At 39.4% G+C, this 21,861-nt stretch overlaps 1 protein-coding gene across 4 annotated transcripts in view; it reads right to left on the bottom strand.

Moving 5' to 3' along the window:
* Positions 1–20,165, bottom strand: part of Rasal2 (RAS protein activator like 2) — a 302,622-nt gene extending 282,457 nt beyond the window's left edge. For all 4 annotated transcript variants that reach the window (XM_057770587.1, XM_057770588.1, XM_057770589.1 and 1 more), the window contains exon 1: positions 19,390–20,165. In XM_057770587.1, coding sequence (XP_057626570.1) covers positions 19,390–19,591 — 202 coding nt within the window. In that variant the 5' untranslated portion in view covers positions 19,592–20,165. The remainder of the gene's footprint in view (positions 1–19,389) is intronic.
* Between the last annotated feature and the right edge of the window lie 1,696 nt (positions 20,166–21,861).

Below are 21,861 nucleotides of genomic sequence, written 5' to 3'. Positions count from 1 at the left end.
CTTAAGCCCAAAAGAACTGACTTGGTTTTCTGGAAGACAGCAATGTTTAAGATGGGAGAAGCACTTCAGTGATGTATTCAAGTCACATACAAACTCCCAATTTTAATTACACATTTTCAAGAAGAGATGGGAGTACAGTAGATTATAATGGTTAGCAGGCAAGCACCTGGCTTTCTCTGTTTCTGTACCCCCAGATGTAGTACAGCTGTGACATTTTTAATCAATCTCATGTCCTAATGCTTGCAATACAAGTTCTTTTCCAATTGAGTGCTTCTCCAATCCTCGGGAGATACCTCTTAAAAAAAAAACAAGACATAGAAGGGGAAAATAATTATAGATCACACATCTAGTAAACTATGTCCAGGGTATATGAAGAAGCCACACAACTCATGTATTCAGATTTATTTAATGTCACTAAAGAAGATATATGAAAGCCTGATAAAGCAAATGAAAAGATGTTCAATAGCATTAGTCTTTAGGGAAATGTAAATTAAAACTACAATGGATATTACTACACGTCTTGAAATGCTAAAATGAACAACATTGGCTATGCCAAATGTTGAAGATGATGCGGATCTGGAACTGAGCACTGCTAGTAGGAAAATGGTACGATCTCTTAAGAAAACAATTTGGTAGTTTCTTATAATGTTAAATATATACCTATTGATGTAGAAGAGTCTTTATCTATCTGTTGTTTCATTGGTTGATTAATAAAGAAAACTGCTTGGCCTGATAGGTCAGAACATAGGTAGGCGGGGAAGACAGAACAGAATGCTGGGAAGAAGGGAAGTGAGGTCAGACGCAATGGAGCAAGCCGCCAGGTCAGACATGCTGAATCTTTCCTGGTAAGACACCACCTCGTGGTGCTACACAGATTACTAAATATGGGTTAAGAAAGATATGAGAGTTAGCCAAGAAGAGGCTAGATATAATGGGCCAGACAGTGTTTAAATGAATACAGTTTGTGTGTTGTTATTTTGGGGCATAAACTAGCAAGGTGGCCGGGAGCCAGGTGGGAACGCAGCCCACAGCTCCATCTACAACCTATCATATAACTCACCAGTCCAGAGGAATAAAAGTCCATGTCAATAGAAAGATCTAAAAATAAATATTCACATTACCATTACCTATCATAGTTACAAACAGTGAAGAGCAAAAAGTTCCTCAAAAAGAATATCCATTCAGTTATATTATTCATAACAAAACAAAGGAATTAACTATTGTTGCATGTAATAACATATTCAAAATATCTAAAAGAAGCTAGACCAGAAATGAGCATCCTCTTCTATATCATATGATTTCACCTGTATGAAATTTTATGGGGGGGGACAATCGTTCAATGGATGAAGGCACTTACAACCTGTATTCAATCTCACAGACCCACACGATAGGAGGAGAAAACTTCCAAAGGTTGTCTTCTGGCCTACACACACACACACACACACACACACACACAAAATATATATATATATATATATATATATATATATATAAAATTTAAATTTTTTAAGGAAATATGAACATCTAAACTAATCTACAAAGAAAAGAGATTAATGGTTGATAGTGGGCCAAGACTGGGGTTGAGACAGACAGGAACAATTAACAAGGGTCACACACAAAAAAAGGTTAGAAAAAAAATAGATTTTCGTTCAATAATTTTTTTGTTTTTGTTTTTCGAGACAGGGTTTCTCTGTGGCTTTGGAGCCTGTCCTGGAACTAGCTCTGGTAGACCAGGCTGGCCTCGAACTCACAGAGATCCGCCTGCCTCTGCCTCCCGAGTGCTGGGATTAAAGGCGTGCGCCACCATCGCCCGGATTCGTTCAATAATTTTTATTGAAAATACTTTTCATACAATATATTATTATTATGATTCCCCTCCCATAACTCTTCCCAGGTCCTCCCCCAACTCCTCACCCACCCAAATCCACATTCTTTCTTTCTCTCGTTAGAATACAAACACATATCTAAAAATTAAGAAGAAGATAAAATAATAACAAACAACCCAGGTGGTGGTGGCACATGCCTTTAATCCCAGTACTTGGAAGGCAGAGACAGGCAGATCTGAGTTCTGAGTTTGAGGCTAGCCTGGTCTACAGACTTAGTTCCAGAACAGCCAGGGCTACACAGAGAAACCCTGTCTGGAAATAAAAAAAACAATAATAATAACTGGAATAGGACAAAACAAACTGATAGAAGAAAAAGAGTAAAAGAAAAAGTCCAAGAAACACATCGCAGACACAGGCATACATGTTCACACACAGAGAAATTCTATAAAAACACAACACTGGAAACCATAATAATATACACAAAAGACTATAAAGAAATCAATTAAATAAATAAAATAAAAATAATGCCAGGCAAAGCATTACGAGACAATGAGCCTCCAAAACTGCCACTGAGTTCGTTTTGTGTTGGCCGCCTTCTGCTGGGCAAAGGGTCAGCCCTTGAGAGTAGTTTGTATACCCAGTGATCACCATTGGAGTGAGTAGTGATCAACTGGAAATAGCTTCTGGTGAGGGATGGGGCCTTGTGTCCATTTCCCCTCTTAGTGCTGGGACCCCATCAGGCTCAGACCCAGTGCTGGCCCTGTGTGCACACTGCCATAGTCTCTGTGAATGCATCTGTGCATCAGTCCTGCTGTGTTTAGAAGGTCTTGTTTTCTTAGTGTCTTCCATCTCCACTGGCTCTTACAATCATTCTGCTTCCTCTTCCACAGGACTCCTTGAGCTCTGAGGGAAAGATATGATGGAGATATCCCATTTAGGATAGAGTGTTCTGAGGTTTCTCACTCTCTACTTACTGTCTCATTTTGAATCTCTCTTTTTGTTCCCATCTGCTGCAGGAGAAAGCAGATCTTCCTCTGGTGACTGATGACACTGATCTATAGATCTATAAATATAGTAAGATGTCAGTAGGAGTCACCATAAGCCATCATTTGTTTTACTCACTTGGTCATTCTGATTGGTGTAATATGAAATCTCACAGCGTTTTGATTTGTATTTCCCTGTTAAGGATGTTGAACACTTCTTTAAGTGTTTCACCTGTGTGAAGGACAATATGTATTTAAGCTGTACTGCTATTACTTTTATGAACTTGGGTGCCTTTGTGTTTGGTGCAAATTTACAACTGCAAAACAAAACTAAGCACGAGAGCTAATACTACATGCTCATCTTATATGTCCTTTCCCTATCTCTTCCTTTTAGTTTTGGCTCGAAGTCTATTTTCCTGATATTAAAATGGCTCAACTGGCTTGTTTTTTAGGTCCATTTGCTTGGAATATCTTATTCTATCCTTTTCTGTGAGGTAGTTTCTATCCTTGCTGTTAAGGTATGTTTCTTAGATACAAGAGAAAGATAGATCCTATTTTTTAATTCAATCTATTAGTATATGTCTTTTTTTTTTCTTTTACTTTTTGAGACCGGGTTTCTCTGTGTAGCTTTAGACCCTAAAACTCACTCTGTAGCCCAGGCTGGCCTCAAACTCAAAGAGATCCACCTGCCTCTGCCTCCTGAGTGCTGCGATTAAAGTTGGACGCCACCACCACCCAGCAGTCTATGTGTTTTTATTGGGGATATTGATTTTGAGAGTTATCAATGAACAGTGTCTATTGATTCCTGTAATTTTATTGTTATGATTTGGTTCCTGTACCACCACCTTTTGATTTGCTGGTCCAAGATTATTTATTCCTTATGTTTTCATGGGTGTGGTTTACCTGTTCAGGTTGAAGCACCTTCTGTAGAGCTGGATTTGTAGATAGCCACTGCTTAAATTTGGTTTTAGCACGGAATGTTGTTTTGTTCCGTTTTGTTTTTCTCCACCTATTGTGACTGAAAATTTTGCTGGGTATAGAAGTCTAGGCTGGCATCTGCGGTCTCTTAGACTCTGTAGAACATCCTTCTAGGCCTTTCTAGCTTTTAGAGTCTCCAATGAAGTCAGGTCTGTCTTTATGTTTTTAGTCTTTTTCCCTTGAGCTTTAAATATTCTTTTTGTTGTTGTTGAATCCTATGTTTAGTATTTTGATTATTATGTGCTGTAGAGAATTTCTTTTCTGTTCCAGTCTATGGTGTTCTGTATACCTCTTGTACCTAGACAGACACTTCCTTCTTTAGGTTAGGAAAATTTACTTCAATGGTTTTGCTGAAAGTCTATTTTCTGTACCTTTGACCTGGGCTTCTCCTTCCTCTATTCTTAAAATTCATATATTTGGTCTTTTCATATTGTTCCATTATTTTCTGAATGTTTTGTACCTGAATTTATTTTTAGATTTAACATTTTCTTTGACTGATATATCCATTTCTTCTATCTTGACCTCAATGTCTGAGATTCTTTCTTCTGCCTCTTATATTCTGTTGGTGAGGTTTACCTCTGAGGTTTTTGCTTGAATTACTAAATTTTTCATTTCCTGTTTTCCTCAGCAAGTCTATTTCTACTTTCATGTTTTGAACTGTTTTCTTTGCTTCATTCCACTGTTTGTGTTTTCATAGATTTCACTAATGGATATGTTCATTTCCTCTTTAAACAGGATGCCCTTAAGCATCTTTATAATAACTATTTTGAAATCCCTGTCTTATGCTTCAGCTATGTTGTATTACTCAGGGCCTACTGTAGTAAGGTTGCTGGGTTCTGGTGGAAGCATACTGGTTAATATTGATTGTGCTTCTGTGCTGGTGCCTAGGCGTTTGGGTTTAGGATGATTGTGATACTAGTCATTGATATCTGATCTTTTCTTTGTTGGACGGGTTTTTTGCTCCTTGGTTTCTGTTGCCCTCTGTGGATCTCAGGCGAGTGTGGCGGCTGTAGGTTGCTTCGTACAGAGAGCTTTTGAATCCCTTCCAGATGTAGCTACTGGGGTCCCAGGTAAAACATATTTCTAGGGCTTGCAGGCTAATACAAAGAAAAGGGAATGAGAGAGGTGAGAAAGGGTCCACAGGATGGAGAAAAGCTGGATCTGCCACAAGTTTGGCAAAGTACCCAAGGAGTGGGATCAGAGAAGGAGGACAGGCCCCTGCAAGAAGTCTACTATGGGGCTGAGGATGTGGCTGGGGAAGTGGAGCTGGAAGACCGTAAGAAGAGTCAGATATTTCCTTCTTGATTTTATTGATGGTTCCATGGTCATTTACATATTTTAAAATAGATTGCTATACTTTAAATATGTGTGGTTCGTTGTATCAATTTCATCTTATTACATGCTTTTTAAAACTAATGAATTGATTGGAATATAAGATTCTTAACTCGTTTTCAATTACTGAACTGGCCACAGTTATTACTAAGACAAACACAACTCAGGGTCTTTAAGATTTCATGCCTTCTACACTATCAAGAGTCTCACTGGCTTTACTAAACATAAAGAAGTCTAGAAATATATTTTTTTATATGAAAGAAACATTTAATATGCTAATAAAATACATGAATTTTTGAGAACTTTTACTAAATAAATACCTATACCAATCATCCACACATGATTTTTCATATTGTCTACATAATAAAACTTCCACAAGTCCACGAAGGTGCTCTAGAAAGTCATACAATCGACATGAAAAACTTCCACACATCCACAAAGATTCCCTAGAAAGTCATGGCTTTGAAAACACATCCAGCAGAACCAATGCCTTCACTGTGCAGTTATGCTGTGTAAAACTCAAAAGTAAATTACAGAAGCACCTTCTAAATTAGCATACACTATTTTCCTTGTTGCAATTTACAACTTTTTAAACTTATTTGCAAGAAGCCAAACTGTACAGTGTTTATGGACATAAATTCAAGAAGAAATTGCCTGTGTTTTACATTAGTCATTTACCTGCTGTATAACTCTGGGCAAGTTGATTCTTATCTTTATGCCTCTGACTTTTCATCTATGGAATAGGGCGATAACACTATGTTTCTGACAAGTGACTTACAAAGACTCATTAAACTGGGGCAGCAAGATGGCTCAACTTGATAAAGGCACTTGCCTAACAATCTGAGTTCAATCCCCAGGACTCATTTAGGAGAAATCAATTCTTGATAAATTGTTCCCTGACTTTCACGCCCGTGCTTGTGTCATAAACGCATACATACATATATATTTTTATGTTTTTAAGAAATAATTCACTAAGATAGGCATAAGGCACTGAGCACTGTATTCGGTTCATAATGAACACTTCCCAAGCTTTACTTATCATCACTATAATCATGCCCGTGATTGTGACTGGGATCAGAGAACAGACCAATATATAAATCAATGCTATAACTGACAATTTGAAAAACACCAAAGTGTCTACTAAGAATTCATGCAAGTCAGGCACTGGAAGCACACACCTTTATTCCCAGCACTTGAGGCAGAGGCAGGAGGATCTCTGAGTTCAAGGCCAAGCTGGTCTACAAAGCAAGTTCCAGGACAGCAAGGACTGTCACACAGAGAAACCATCTCGAAAAGCTCCAAAGCTCATGAGAAATAGAAATAGAAATCAAAACTGCTTCAGGATTGTAGTAGGAGCTGCGGGCCTGCTTTTCGTCCTGCCCGGCTCCTGCACGGCTAGCTTTACACCAGAAATAACAACACACAAACTGTATTCTTTTTAACACTGTTTGGCCCATTAGCTCTAGCTCTTACTGGCTAATTCTCATATCCCAATCAACCCATCTCTAATAATCTGTGTAGCATCAGTCTTACCAGGAAAGATTCAGCATGTCTGACCTGGCAGCTTGCTTCATCGCGTCTGCTCTGGAGCACACCGGCATGGTGTCTGCCCCAGAGAGGAGAGGAAATGGCATCTGAGCTCACTCCTCCCCCCCCCCCCCCCCTCGCATTCTGTTCTGTTTACTCCACCCTCCACCCACCTATGTTTTAACCTATGAGGGCCAAGCTGTTTCTTTATTTTTAACCAATGACCTTCCTCCATCACAGGATGGCTGTTATCAAAAGGAAAAGGAGAAGATGGACAAGACTTTTAAATATTGCAGCTACAGTAAAAAGTTGGCAGTTTCATAAAAGTCAAAAAGTGAACTACCATAACCTGAGTTAGTATATTCCAATCCACTTCAGACATATCTACAAGAATGGACAGCTGAGAACCGATACTTGTACACCAAAGCTCCTAATAGTATTATTCAAAGGAACCAAAAAGTGAACACACCTCTAGTGTCCATCAGCAAATAGAAAAGCAAAATGTAGCATACATAATGGAATATTATTCAATCATAATAAAGAATAAAATTTTGATAAAATAATGAATGAGACTTAATGACATATTTGGCAAACAAAACAAAACAAACTATATAATTTTACATAGATGAGGTATAATTTTAAAATAGATAAATTCACAGACACAAAAACTAAAACAAAGGTTACCAGCAGCTGGGTGGAGGTGTGAAAGGCAAAGTCATTATTTAATGGTACAGAATTTTTTACAGAATTTTTTTTTTTTTTTTTTGGTTTTTTGAGACAGGGTTTTTCTGTAGCTTTGGAGCCTGTCCTGGAACTCTCTTTGTAGACCAGGCTGGCCTCGAACTCACAGAGATCCGCCTGCCTCTGCCTCCCAAGTGCTGGGATTAAAGGCGTGCGCCACCACCGCCCGGCCAATGGTACAGAATTTTTATTGCCAATCATGAAAAGGTTTTAAATATTTACTGATGGTATGATAATTATACAGTTTGAGTATGTTTAATGTTACTAAATTGTACAATTACTAAAGACTAGAGTTTTGTAATGTCTATTTCACAGTAAAAATGAAGTAATGCAGTGGAATTTGTTATTCTAGTATTTTCACTTTAATTCCTGCAGTTTACCAATAAGGACCTCATTGGTTCAGGCCCACATGGTTCTGAAAAAGGCAGAGAAGCTATGATAAATCAGACTGCTGAATTGTAAAACCATTTAGAAAACAAGAAGATGAACCTTTAAATACTGAGTGATATGTTGTAACAAACATAACCACAAACTGTGAACTAGATACTAGAAACAGGATTTTTTTTTCCTTTTTTAGATTTATCGAGACAGAGGGTCTCTGTAGAGCCCTGGCTGTCCTCTGAAGAGCCCTGGCTATCCTGGAACTTGCTTTGTGTACCAGACTAACCTCGAATTCACAGAGATCTGCCTGCCTTTGCTTCCCAAAAGGTGGGATTAAAGGCATCCCACCACCACTGCTGCCTTGAAACAGGGCATTCTTTGCCAGAAGAAAAAACTACTTCAGAGCTCAAATACTGACCACCTCACTTCACTAAAATATCTTTAGGAATCACTTTTGCATGATTAATTACTTCTCCATCAAAGTGAAGATTTATCATGTTCCCTAAATCTTTTGAAAGAAAAATTATTCTAAGTATGTTGAAATTACAGGGGAAAGGAGACATTGTATAAAAAAAAAAAAAAAAAAAAAAAAAAACCTAACTTATAAATATACTCTAGGTAAATGGGAAGATTTTGGTCATAAGAGGGTACGTTATTATTGTTAGTTAAGTTATAGGTAGGATGACTGCACAATAGACGTTACAAACATCCTCTTACAATGGCACTCTGAACATCTCAAATGGTTCACAAAAAAAATAGTCTGCAATACAAATGTTTAAAAATGTCTTCTCAGGCTGGAGAGATGGCTCAGCGGTTAAGAGCATAGCCTTCTCTTCCAAAGGTCCTGAGTTCAATTCCCAGCAACCACATGGTGGCTCACAACCATCTGTAATGAGGTCTGGTGCCCTCTTCTGGCCTGCAGGGATACATGTAGACAGACTATTGTATACATAATAAATAAATAAATTTTTTAAATAAATAAATAAAAACGTCTTCTCAAACTGTTTTAAGTTGAACTTTCCAAAATAAAAATTAAAGTCTTCTGGCATGCACAGAACAGCAAAAGAAAGAAAACAATCTATCCAAATCAAATCCTTTAGCTTAGAAAACCTTTCTAGTTCAATAGTGATCACTACATACAATCTAACTCACTCCTCTTAGCCATTTTAGCAAGCTGGGTTCAAAAACTAGGACATAAATTCCAATTTCTGTAGAAAGGAGAACTAATGAGAACTTGTGACAAAACCAGAAAATACTGAGAGTACAGTCATTTTGCTTTTGTTTTTTTATCTGTTTGTATGTTTGGGGTTTGGGGCAGGGGAAGGGGGACTGTTTTAGGTTTCTTTTTTTGTTTGTTTTTTTTTTTTTGTGTGTGTGTGTGTGTGTTTGTTTGTTTGTTTGTTTTGAGACCAGGTCTCACTATGTAGCCTTGGCTGGCCTAGAACTGGCTACATAGACTAAGCTGCCTCAAATTCAGTGAAATTTTTGGTATGTAACACCATGCTCAGCCTAAAGTCATTTTTTAGAATATGAAACATATATTTTGTCAGTAAGTAGTTCCTTTTTCAAGGTCTATAAATTGATACAAACTAATCAATCATGAAATCACTTGTACAAAACTGACCCACTTCTAACTAAAGCCAACTGGCTTTCTGGTCCTCTCTGGCCCCCCAGACATGTATATGGAGAACAGACATACATGAAAGCAAAATTAAGTAAAAATAAATTAAGATAAGCCAATAATCAAGATAAGTAGTACCACTGGAAAAGTAACTCCAGTTTTGAAGACCAATCTTAAAGCATTAAGACCCTGAGCCTATTTAATAAATGCTAAGTAATATTCAAGGAACTCCCTGAAGCGATAAGTAACAATACAGCATCAAGTCTTAGAATTATGAAACACATTTTCTATGCCACTAGCATAATTTCTTTTCAGGAAGGTTGCACCAATCTGACACTAAGTCCCGGGTCTTTGGAGACATTTTGGCCTAAGGAAACAGAAGCACTGTTGAAATATTTGGACATAAAGACATTTGCTACTCTAGCATCTTCATAAATGCCTGAAATAGGACTAAGTTGCCTAACCAAACACCACCAAAAAATATTGAAATGCATTAATGCCTAAAAGAGATAATCATTAAATAAAATTCAATAAGACAGGCAGTGGTGGTGCACGCCTTTAATCCCAAGAGGCAGATGTAGGCGGATCTCTGTGAGTTCGAGGCCAGCCTGGTCTACAAGAGCTAGTTCCAGGACAGGTTCCAAAGCTAGAGCAAAACCCTATCTCAAAAAAAAGTCAAATAATTATTAATAATTATAACTTAATCACTAGCAAATTATATTCGCAAACTGTAAAACTTCAGTAATGAAGCAATATAATACTGGCTCATGAATATAAAGAGACCAAGAGACCAAAGAGAAGATCTTGAAGCCTTGATCCATAAAAGTTCTGAATAAATTTTTTTTTTAAGTCTTTCACACAGTCAGAATCAACAATTTTAACTCCTTGTATTTGGAGAGACAGGAATGCTTCATGTACTCCTGATGAAATATAAACAGATAAACTTTGAAGAAAGGCAATATGGCAATGTCTTTCAAAATTATATGCTTACCCAGAAATTCTATGGATTTTTCTTATAGATATAATTGCACATAAGCAAAATGGCTTACATTCCAGATTATTCACCAAAACAACACTTGTAACTACAAAACCTGAGGACTAATTGAGCAAAGTATGATTCATCTATGCATTATAAACCATTAAAAAATAAGGCATCTCAGGCCAGGCTTGGTGGCTTACACATCTCATTCCAGCACACAGGAGGCAGAGAAAGGCAGATCTCTGAGTTCAAGATCAGCCTGATCTACAGAGTGAATTCCAGGACAGCCAGGGCTACTCAGAGAAACTCTACCTCAAAAATCAAAAACAAAAAACAAAAATACAACCAAAAAAGAGGAATTTCTTTAAAAAATAATAGAAAATATATGCCAAACATATTAAGAATAGGGGAAAGAGGAGTAAGTTAAAATATAGATCAAATCAATGCTTGTAATTAGATTGTCACATATAAAACAAAGAAATATAAACAGTAAAAACCTATGATACTATCAATCCAAATATAAAACAATTAAAAACTCACTCCAGACCCCTCCTAGCAAATTGGCTCACTATCTCATTAATATCATGAAACAAAAATCCTTTAAAAAAAAACAAAAAAAAAAAAAAACAGGTCTCATATTGCAACACAAGCTGATATGGAACTCACTATGTAGTCCAGGTTGGCCTCAAACATGTAGCAATTCTCTTCAGTCTCTTGAGTACAGGAATTACAGATATGTAACCACCATTCCTGGTCAAGTTTTTTGCTGTTGTGTTTTTTTGGTTTGTTTATTTTAATTAAATGTCTTGATTTCTACTTAAGACATAATTTTTTTTAACTTTTCCCTCTGTACACTTTAACTAGGAACAGGAGGATAAATAAAATTTTCAATGATTTATTGATTAGATAGGAAAGTAGAGGGGCTAGAAAGGAGGGGTGGGTGACAACTCAAGAAAGAATCATTTTTAGTTTTTAAGTTTTAAAACAAAGGAATATATTGCATATTTTCTAAAATTTCCTTAAAATATTAATACAGATCAGTATAAAGAATTTCTACCTAAAGAACTAAGACAAAAGAAACGAAAATCATGGAATTTGTCTTCTGGTTTATTACAAAAGGACTGTTGACATTATTCTCATCCTCCTGCTTTGTAGATGTTTTGTTCGGTTTTGTTTTCTGTTACCTAGGTAATGGTACTTCCAGCATTTCCCTTATAGACTGTGAAACTTACAGTCTGGCATTTCTCACTGTAGAGTTTTTGTAACCTTCTGTTTTGAAAGGTCATCTCCCTAAGGGAAGCAGCAAGATCTAGAAGCTAAATCAGGAGGCTAAGGAATCTGAGGTTAAGAGTTCCAATCCTGACAAATTGTGGAATTTGTCTCCAATTTTGGAAATAAGCTAAACTTCCTGAGCCAGTTTCTCTCTGCTGATGACATCTTTTAAAGAACTGTTTTGACAAAGACTCAGGACTATTAACTTTAAATTTTCTTTTTAACTTTTCACACTACTCTGAATTTTGTTTTCTTGTTTTGTTAAGATCTTTTCTTCTCTAAATTGTCAACAATCCCACCCCTTAGACTCAGAAATAGGGAAGCCTAATGCAAGTAACATAATAAGGTTAGAACTTGAGCAATATTGAAGATAACTATTGATGAATAAAAGCCCAATCAGGATCTAAACTAGAACCTAAGCAGAAAAGCAACTGAAAAACTAATTAGCATAATTTGGTAAGAAAGGATAGAAAACTTAATTTCCTAATATCTAATTGTGCGGCAGAAATAAGAAAGATCATAACTTCAATATAATAATCTAGCAAATGGGGACTGGAGAACTGGCTCAGCAGTTAAGAACACTTGCTCTTAGCCGGGCAGTGGTGGTGCACGCCTTTAATCCCATCACTCGGGAGGCAGAGGCAGGCGGATCTCTGTAAGTTCGAGACCAGCCTGGTCTACAAGAGCTAGTTCCAGGACAGGCTCCAAAAACCACAGAGAAACCCTGTCTCGAAAAAACAAACAAACAAAAAAACAAAACAAAACAAAAAAAAAAAGAACACTTGCTCTTGCAGTGAATCTACGTTTGCTTCCTAGCACCCACATGTGAATGATAACCATCCGTAACTCCAGTTACAGGAAATCCAAAGCCCTTTTCTGACTTACACAGTACTTACCAGGCACACATGTGGTGCACACACATACATATCTGTACAAATAAAATAACAAAGTTCAGCTACATCTTCAAGGGTTTTGTATTCTTACAGTATACTTATTATAAACATTTGCTGTTTCCTTTATAATTCTGTTCAAGCACTTCTTCAAAATCGCCTTTTCATTAGAAAATATTAAATCTGTAGAGTTCTCTACCTACTGCTCTTCGGCAATACTCAGTAGCCTTGGGAAAGGTGGTTCTTTTATACATACCAGAGATATCCCTCTGCAAACCAGTGGAGCAATTTCAGTAGTGCCTTCAGCACACTGCAAACACCTCTTCCAGTTAACAAAGACCAAACACCTCTAGTTACTTGAAAGTTTTTTCAATAAAGTAGAATAAGGGAGCAAATGGCTAAATTTTTTCTGGATTAACTCAGACATTAGTTGATGCTTTTTTGTGGTTAACCTACTTAAAAGGTGATCACATCACTCCGTGCTACCGAAGAGGGCAACTGTAAAGAACAATTACATAAAACCCTATGCTCCAACTTACCTCATCCTTTCTAGCGAAAACAAAGAATCAGAAACCACTGCCTTGCCACTTTAGTAATCTCTGAAAAGCTTACTGTCTTAATCATGTGAGTTCCTTTTCCTCAGTAATGACAGAAATTTATTTCCACCAACATAAATAGAACGCAATTTTATGAGTACTCAAAAAACTGGGTATGGTGGCTTGTGTTTATAATACCAACATTCGGAAGGCTACAGCAGGAGAATCATCACAAATTTTATGGCAGCCTGTGCTACATAGTGAGTTCCAGGTCAACCTAAAATACAGAGTAGGACCCTGTCTCAACAACAACACACAGGACCACTCAATTTTAAGATGTGAAAAAGATCAAGGCAGTTCTTACATATGTTTATATTGCTTATTTGGGAAAACTGTATAAGTCCTTCTTTCTAAATCTGTGATCTTAATCCACAAAACTCTGAAAACTTCATCTTTGTTGATATCTTTTCTCACGGTAGTCTCTAACCTACATTAATGCAGTTATTTAAAGTCTTTAGAGAACTTAGTTTGACTGCAGAAATATTAACATGACTGATTCCTGACAATTTCTCTAAATGTCAGTTGAGATTTTATGTTATTGTGCATTTGCTATATATGTTTTTTCTAAAATCACTTTTTAATTCTAAAATGTCCAATAACTGAGGAAGAGATTACAGATATACAATGAGTCAATGAAAGAAACTACAATTTTATTTTATTTTATTTTTTTTAACGATTTATTTAACTTCATTTTATGTGCATTGATGTGAAGGTGTCAGATCTTGTGGAACTGCATTTTCAGACAGTTGTGAGCTGCCATGTGGGTGCTGGGAATTGAACCCGGGTCTTCTGCAAGAGCAGTCAGTGCTCTTAACCGCTGAGCCATCTCTCCAGCCCGATACTACAATTTTATGAATATAAGGTAATGATGAATCAATGACAGAAATCAAAACTATACTGAGATAATAAAAAACAAATTGTTCACTACTGTCTATGAACTGAACATCAATAGAACATACAATATGAGAAATTTTCTCTCAAGAAAAGGGAACTATTTGAACATAAAATTACATAACATTTTCTTGGAAAGTCTCTAGAATGTGAAAAAAGAACTCATTTATTTTTTTCTTACTATGTAGCCTGGACTGGCCTTCAACTCAAGATCATCCTCCTCCTTTCCCAGATTACAGATGTGTGCCACCATACACAGATGATAAAGAACTCTTAATACATATAAAATGAATTTGGAAGGGCTGAGAAGATGGTTCCGTGGGTTAAAACAGTTTTTCTACAATCGTAAGGAATCGATATCAAGGCCCCACCATTCATATAGAAGGCAGACGTGGCTAGCATGCCTGTGACGTCAGCACTATAGGCAGAGACAGGTAGATCTCTGAGAAATCACTGGCCAGCAGGTCTGTCAGCCTAGCAAAAACAGCTACATTTTGGCTCAGTGAGAGACACTGTCTCACAGTAATAAAGCTAGGAGCCCACATCCAGCTCTGGCCCCCATATGTGCACACATATACACATAAATAATTCAGATTATCAACATTCAGAACCTAAGCCAGATTATAAATACTGGACTCTAAGAATTTCTAAAATATTATTACTCATTTCTACTAGTTCAAAAACATTGAGAAAATTAAAACACCTAAGTAATGTGAACATGTTTGGGGATGCATATGATGCATATTCCCTTATCTTTCTTCTACCAGTCAACTATATAGCACGCCAAAAACTATCGGACTTGATTAAACAACTTCACTCAGGTATACATTATTCCAAAACAGTTACATGTTGAAGTATATAAGAATGAATGATTGAGAGCAGGGGAAGCAAAAAATAAGGGGGAGGGGTATAAAAAGAATTATTCATTAGAAATATCCAAAGTTAACTAAAAACATCCTATAAAAAGCTAGTGAGTGAACCACATATAATTCATAGTGAGCCAAAATGAAGCCAGGTGTTCTTTGAAAGCCTTAAATCCCAGCATTCAGAAAACAGAGACGGGTAGATTTCTGAGGTTCTAGCCAGCCTGGTCTACAGAAAAAGTTCTAGGACTTTAGGACTACAAAGAGAAAACCGATTTCAGGAAAGAAAGACAAAAATAACATACTGGGCCACAGTGAAACAACTTTCCAACTTGCTGCTGGTTATAACATCTTAAATAAATACCAAGTCTCTAGAAGTACAAAAACTAGGCTTCATCTTTGACTTAATTCCTGAAACATGTTAAATGTCATATATTACACTTACATAAGAATTCCATCCCATCAGCTCGCAGGAGAAATGCTTACCAACTCCCACTGTCTATAGTTCCAGAAGTCCATGGTACTTAAGGCAGTATAATTAATTTCCTTTTTCCTGTGTTTGCTGAACTATTATCTACCAACTTTTAGAAACTTTCCAGCAGGTTCCTTTCACAATCAATAAAAAGAGAGATCTACACTAACTTAATGATAATGTTGTTAATCATTTTATTAACTAAATATTTTAGATAAATCCTAATGGTAACATTAAATTTTAAAGTACAAGATTTCTTGTTCACTCTTGAATGTACTTGGTCTCTAACCCTCCAAGAATGATCAGTGCACACACTTGCAAAACGTGTTACACCGATGAGTGCACAGCACTACCACAGACAATTCTAGAATAGTTTAAATCGTTCCCAGGGTATCTACTCTTGCTATCCATCCACTCACAGTGAAGCAGTTCGTTTTAATGTTCTCATTGTTTACCAGAAAGCATAGACAGTACGGCTGACTTTGCCGCTCCCGTTTCCTTTTGCTGGCCTGCTGAGCTTTTGCAGCCAATTGACTTTGCTTTGACGCTATAAATATCTGGGAAATGTTCTGCATTTGATGCTCTTGGATTCTGCATCCATATTTAGCTGTTTGTGGCATGTCTTTGTTTAAGCTACTCTACCACTCATAAACTCAATCAGGTTGAGCTCTAACATGGCAAAGTGAAGACGGACTGATACTCAACACCTCTTTACTATGAGGCAAAGCACCAATCTGCTAGACCTGATGACAATAAAGAAGGTGGCAAAGTAAGGATATAAACAAGACAGATTTCCTAGTGTCAAAATTTTATTGTCTTGACAGGACATGGGCACAATTATTGTAATACTGGAATGAAACATTTTACTTAAATAAAGGACAGCATAAAGGTTTTCTCTTAGCTGTGTCTTAACGACTTGCATTTGTTTGTGCTTTAAATATAGATCCACCTACTACAAAGCTCTGAACATATTCCAAAGTAGTTTTCCAAATCATGGCAATACACAAAGCTCTGGATCAGTCAAAGAGCCACTTGTTACCCACAAAGTAAAAACAGTGCCAGTCTTCAGATCTGTTAAATAAAATACTGCTCCTAAAAGTTTCTGTGTAATATTCTTAGGAAGGGAGAAATATTTTTGTTTGTTTTTTTCAAAGAAAAGTCTCGAAGAGGACGTGAGCTGCGGGTTGCAGCCAGCATCACTCGGTACTTCTCAGCAGTCTACCTTTAAAACTGTGTAGATCTCCACACTGCATAAGCCAGACCTGAGGAGTACATCTACCTTCCTAACATGTGACAACATCCTAAGCAGATACACATCTCGGTGACTTTCCCTCTTTCAATTCAGTTCACTGACCTTTTGATGAAAGGGCTCCCCAAGAGTCCTCCTGACAATGATGACTTAAAAAGTATTGAATTAAGAGTTTGCTCAGTGACTGGCTTCTGAAGTCAGGATGGAATTTGTAAGCCAAACAGTAGTTAAATAATGGGACCAACTAAACCAGATTCCATATTTGATGTACAAACTTAGAGCCAGGAGTTAAAACTATTTGTCCAAAATTAGAGAACCAATCTGTGACAAAGCCAGAATTGAAAACCAGGTTCTTAACCTCCAGTCATGTACTCTACAAAGGGTTCCCAGTTCCTGGGGTTCTTTGAAATAGGTGGACCACAATGAAAAAAAAAAAATCTCAAATTATGTAGATCAAATATAACCCAAGAGAATCAGTTTTGAATACACAAAGTAGACAAAAAAACAATAAAAACAAACTAATATTTCTTAAATTTTTACTATCCAGCTGGGCGTGGTGGCTCATGCCTTTAACCCAAGCTCTGGAAGTAGAGAGAGGCGGATCTCAGTGAGTGTGAGACCAGCCTGGTCTATATGTAAAGTTCCAGGTCAACCAGGGATACACAGTGAGAATCTGTCTAAACAATAAATAAATATGATTTTTAAAACTGATTTTCCATATTCTGTTATTCTGACTTCAAAGACTCACACAATAGACAATTTTAAAACAGCCAGGCGTTGTTTAGTTTGGAATGTTTGTAGCCCACTACGGACAGACAAAGCAGCGTCCAGGGTGAACTTCCTTAGAAGAAAAGCAGCAGTATTAAACAGTAAATAAAAACAATTTTTAATTGACTGACAGAAATCATACATTTAAAAAGAGATGATGCAGTGGGAATTCTGCCACTTGACAAATGCTTCCTCTGAATACCTTCTTGTGTATGAATGTGTGTGCATGTAAGCCAACTACTCCAGATTTCATACTGTGTGCAGAAACCTGGAACCAGGGGTTAAAGCCCAACGTGTACAAAGTTAAGTGACAACCAAGCTGTGGCAAAATCAAAAAGAAAACCATCAGGTTCTCAGCCCTAGTTGTATGTTTCTAGGTATAGAGATGTAAGGCAGGGTGTGTTTATGTGTGTGCAAAAAACATGCATGCAAGTCAAGTTCTAGAATAGACTATCAAAACAACAGTATAAATCTATATGGGTTCCATGAAGGATGATATTTAAAATAACAGCTAGAATACCCAACTTTCTGAACACTCATTTACATGTTCCTAAGAGTAACATGGTCCTATCTCTAACATCATAAATTAGCAAAATGTAACCACAATGAATCCTAATTTATATCCATTTTTAGACTCTCATCAACCTGTCATAAGTGATCGGCTAAACTGAACTTGCAGATAGGTGGACTATCAGGCACCAAAGATTTTAATCTAACCTGAGAAGCATAAAGTGAGTAACTCTGCATCAGTTCCCACTCCTTTGCTTTAATTCTTACACACACACACTCACTCACTCTTAGAAACATCAGCAAAATACAAAGCAAAATACAGAAATTTCTAAGAACTAGTCATACGTTGCTGATTTTTTTGATTGGAAGGACCTTTCCAGAATATTTAATCCAATCCACTCACTTTCTAGATAAGGAATCTGGAGGGGGGGGTGACCTAATCTGCCCTAAATTACTTAATAAGTTTAGTGACAGAACCGAGGCAAGAACTCAAATGTCTGAGAACTTTCTCACAGAGATAGACATGAAGTCTTGAAGTCAACCAAACCGTGCAAAGACAACTTGCAAACCATGCAAACGTTGGTCTTGAATTGTAAAGTGTAGACCCTATTTGGAAGTATGAAAGCAAAAAATAAATATAATATGCTGATCACTAACAGGCGTAGATGCACATGACTGCAGAATAGCACTCAACACTGTACTTGATCCCAGACGCTCCATACTGGTCATCTTATATTCAGCCACATGAGCTAAGTGATAAACATCTTGTTATTTCAATATTTTGGAAAGCCGCAGCTACACTGTGAATGCAGATTACAAATCCACAGCATTACCTTACGAGAAAACCATCATTCAGTTTTAATTTACAAGGTGGTTACTAGGAATGCAGAAAGGGAAAGTTTTTAGTGTGTTCATCACTTTAAACCTGCTGAGTGGCAACCCGGTCGCTTTGCAATGAAAACCAGAAACAACAGTGCAATCTGAATCTATGCACTCAGGATGAGCGGAGAGTAAGGTTCCAAGGAAAGCTGTAGATAAATCTACTGCTACCAAACCCTTGAATTTGGACTGGGGCTTGCTCTCTCTCACGCTGTTTTGTTGTTTGTTTTTGTCCATTAGCTCATCTTCTACTAAGATTCTCATATCTTCGTTCCCAGACTTGCTTCACTTAACAGGAAGGAAAAGAAATCCCATTCACTTGGTTGTGTGTCTTATTCCATCATACCTTCCTAAAGACTCAGAAGCAAGTGCCCTTAATTAATCACCGAAGAATTACGTCTAGACAGCTCAACTCCATAAACTTACTGTGGATATCTAAAAGAGGTCCAAAGATCCTACTAAGTCACATACCCAGGCGCTATATTGGATAAACTTGTCAAAAAACGCATTGCCTGAAACAAAAAGGGATGTGGACAGCTGACCTAGGACAGATGGGGTCTGGGAATGCAATGGAGCCCAAGGCAAAAGAAAAAACGCCGGGCTTTTAAGTCAGACGGCCTGTGATCCTTACCGTACACTCGAACCCAGCTCTGCTGCTGACACACCGACTCCAGAAGGATCCGATCCAGCATGCCACCGGCTACTGCCCCGCTGACTGGGACGACCGCGTCCAGATCCTCCGGGGGCAGCGGCGAGTCGGACTCCAGCCCCGAGAACATCTCCGGCCACGACAGCGCCTCCGCGGCTCCTCCAGACGACGGGGAGAGCTCCATGGTGTCCCGGGGGGGGAGAGCAGGCGGCGGCGGGGCGGGCTCCCTGGCTGCGGGAAAGGGACGACGGCGCGGTCACCAGCACCGGAGCGGCGGCGGCGGGCGCGGACGCCGCTCACCTCCTTCCACGCCGCCCACCGCCTGAGGGCCGGGCGCCGCAGCCCACCTGCAAGCGGAGGGTGGGACCCGGGCCGGGAGGCGGGTCCAGCGTGGCCCCGAGCGGAGGCGGGACCCGGCTCAGGTGCGGGTCCGGAGCGCACCGGGGAGCGCGGGCTCGCCTCACGCCCCCGCGTAGCCTTCCTCAGCCCCGGCGGGCGCGTCCGAGAACGGCCCGGGCTCGGACTGAGGATGGAGCGCGGCCAGGCAGGGCTGGGCTCGGGGGCGTCGCCGCCAGGGGCCGCCCCCTCTGACCGGCTCCCGCCGCCGCCGCCTCGGGGGCACAGAGCGCCGGCTCCCTCAACCTGAGGGTCGCGCCCGGCCCGGCTTCTGTCCTCCTGGACTCGGCTCGCTCCTGAGGAACGCGCAGGCCGGTCCGCTAACTCTCAGGCCGCTCCGGCCGCTGCTCGGGCTCCGGCTCGCGCTCCTCTGTGAAACCCACAAGCCCGGCAGCCGCGGCGCTGGCGGCGGCGGCAGGCGGCATCCCAGGGTGATAGGCCGGAGCAATCGAGAGCCGAGCGCACGGCCGCGTGTGCAACCCAGTAACCGAGCGGAGGAGGAACTGCCGCCGAAGACAGCAAAAATCGGGCACCGAGATACTCATCGGGCCAGGCCCGCCTACTTTCCAAAGTCTGTTCCGCCCGACCGCCTCTCTGTGCGGGATCCTCGAGCTGCTGCTGGAAGCAGAGGCCGTGTGGGGAGGCGGAGAGAAAGTGGGGTGCGGGAAATTTAAAAAGATGGGGAAGGCGTTCCCCTTTTTTCTTAGCCCCTTTCCTGTTGATTTCTGGACCAACGCTCCTTTCTCCCTGGACGAAGAAATTGAAGACCCTGCTTTATTTAACAGTCGCCGTAGGGGAAACGCCATCGTTCTTCCAGAAGGAAGATCCGGCCCCGGACCTTGGATTCTGAGATCAGTGCGAGGTCCCCACTTTGCGCCCTGTCCGCCCTGGAACTGGATTTATCATCAGTTTAGAACAGCTTGGCTACGATGTGTGGTGTGGATGGATAGACGGGCCTCGCAAGTACATGAAATGCCCCCAAAGCCCTAGCATTAACTAAACAAGCCTCTCTTTTCTGCCTTTGATCTTTGTGCAATCTGTTAGCTTCACTTTTCCTCTAACAGTATCACTTGTGTTTTATTTTTGGCTTATTTGTAAACTCTCTCCCTCTTTAATGTTGGCTTCATTTTTGTGCCCACCCAAGGCGGGATTCACCAGTCCAGGTTTCAGAGACTGCAGGCAAAATAATAATAATTTTGAATAGAACATTAGCAACTTAAATTGTATTGGCACATCATAAATAGTCAACAATTCATAAACGTGGCTACTTCGAACCGAGCAGACGTTTTCCATAATTAGTTGCTGCATTTTAAAATAAATCTTTTCGGGGGAGGATTTTTGCTTTGTGTTTCACCCACCCAGCCAGCCTTCATTTCTCTCTACTTTGAACAATAAGACCTCTAGAAGAGGTCAATCTAGTTTGGGCACCCTGGTGTGTTGTTTGGGCTTTGTGCGAGTTAGAAGGTGCATTTTGTAATTTTCTCCTAATTCTTACATAGAGTAATAGCATTTCGAAGCAAGTGACCTTAGAGATCCTTTCATCCTGCCTCTTGTTTAACAGGTGCAAACAGGACAGTCCATGTTACCTGACAAAGCGACCAACCCTGCAACAGGTACTTCTACAAGCGCTGCGTGATGCTGATTTCTTCAGCTTTGATCTCTGTGATTGGATTTGTTAATCTGTTGCTTGGCGATGTAGTGGAGTGATCCCTCCCAGTATGTAGAAACCCGCGTGCTTCTTTTCTTTTTTTTTTTTTTTTTTTTTGGTTTTTCGAGACAGGGTTTCTCTGTAGCTTTGGTGCCCGTCCCGGAACTAGCTCTTGTAGACCAGGCTGCCCGCGTGCTTCTATCTGACTGTATAGCCAGTTGTCCAGTTCCAAACCATTATACATCCTTTAGTAAATGAGAGGTGTTGAAGTGAGGAATTACAGGGCCCAGCACTAAACAAAGCTAGTGGGGTTGTTGTTGTTTGGGGGGTTTTGTTCATTTTTGTTGGGGGGTTGTTTTTGTTTTGTTTTTCTTTTTCGAGACAGGGTTTCTCCAGGGTCCTGACTGCCC

This window comes from Chionomys nivalis, chromosome 5 (genome assembly GCF_950005125.1).
Source record: "Chionomys nivalis chromosome 5, mChiNiv1.1, whole genome shotgun sequence".
Lineage (NCBI taxonomy): Eukaryota > Metazoa > Chordata > Mammalia > Rodentia > Cricetidae > Chionomys > Chionomys nivalis.
Note: the sequence above shows the minus strand (reverse complement) of the source record. Positions and strands in the feature narration are given on the sequence as shown.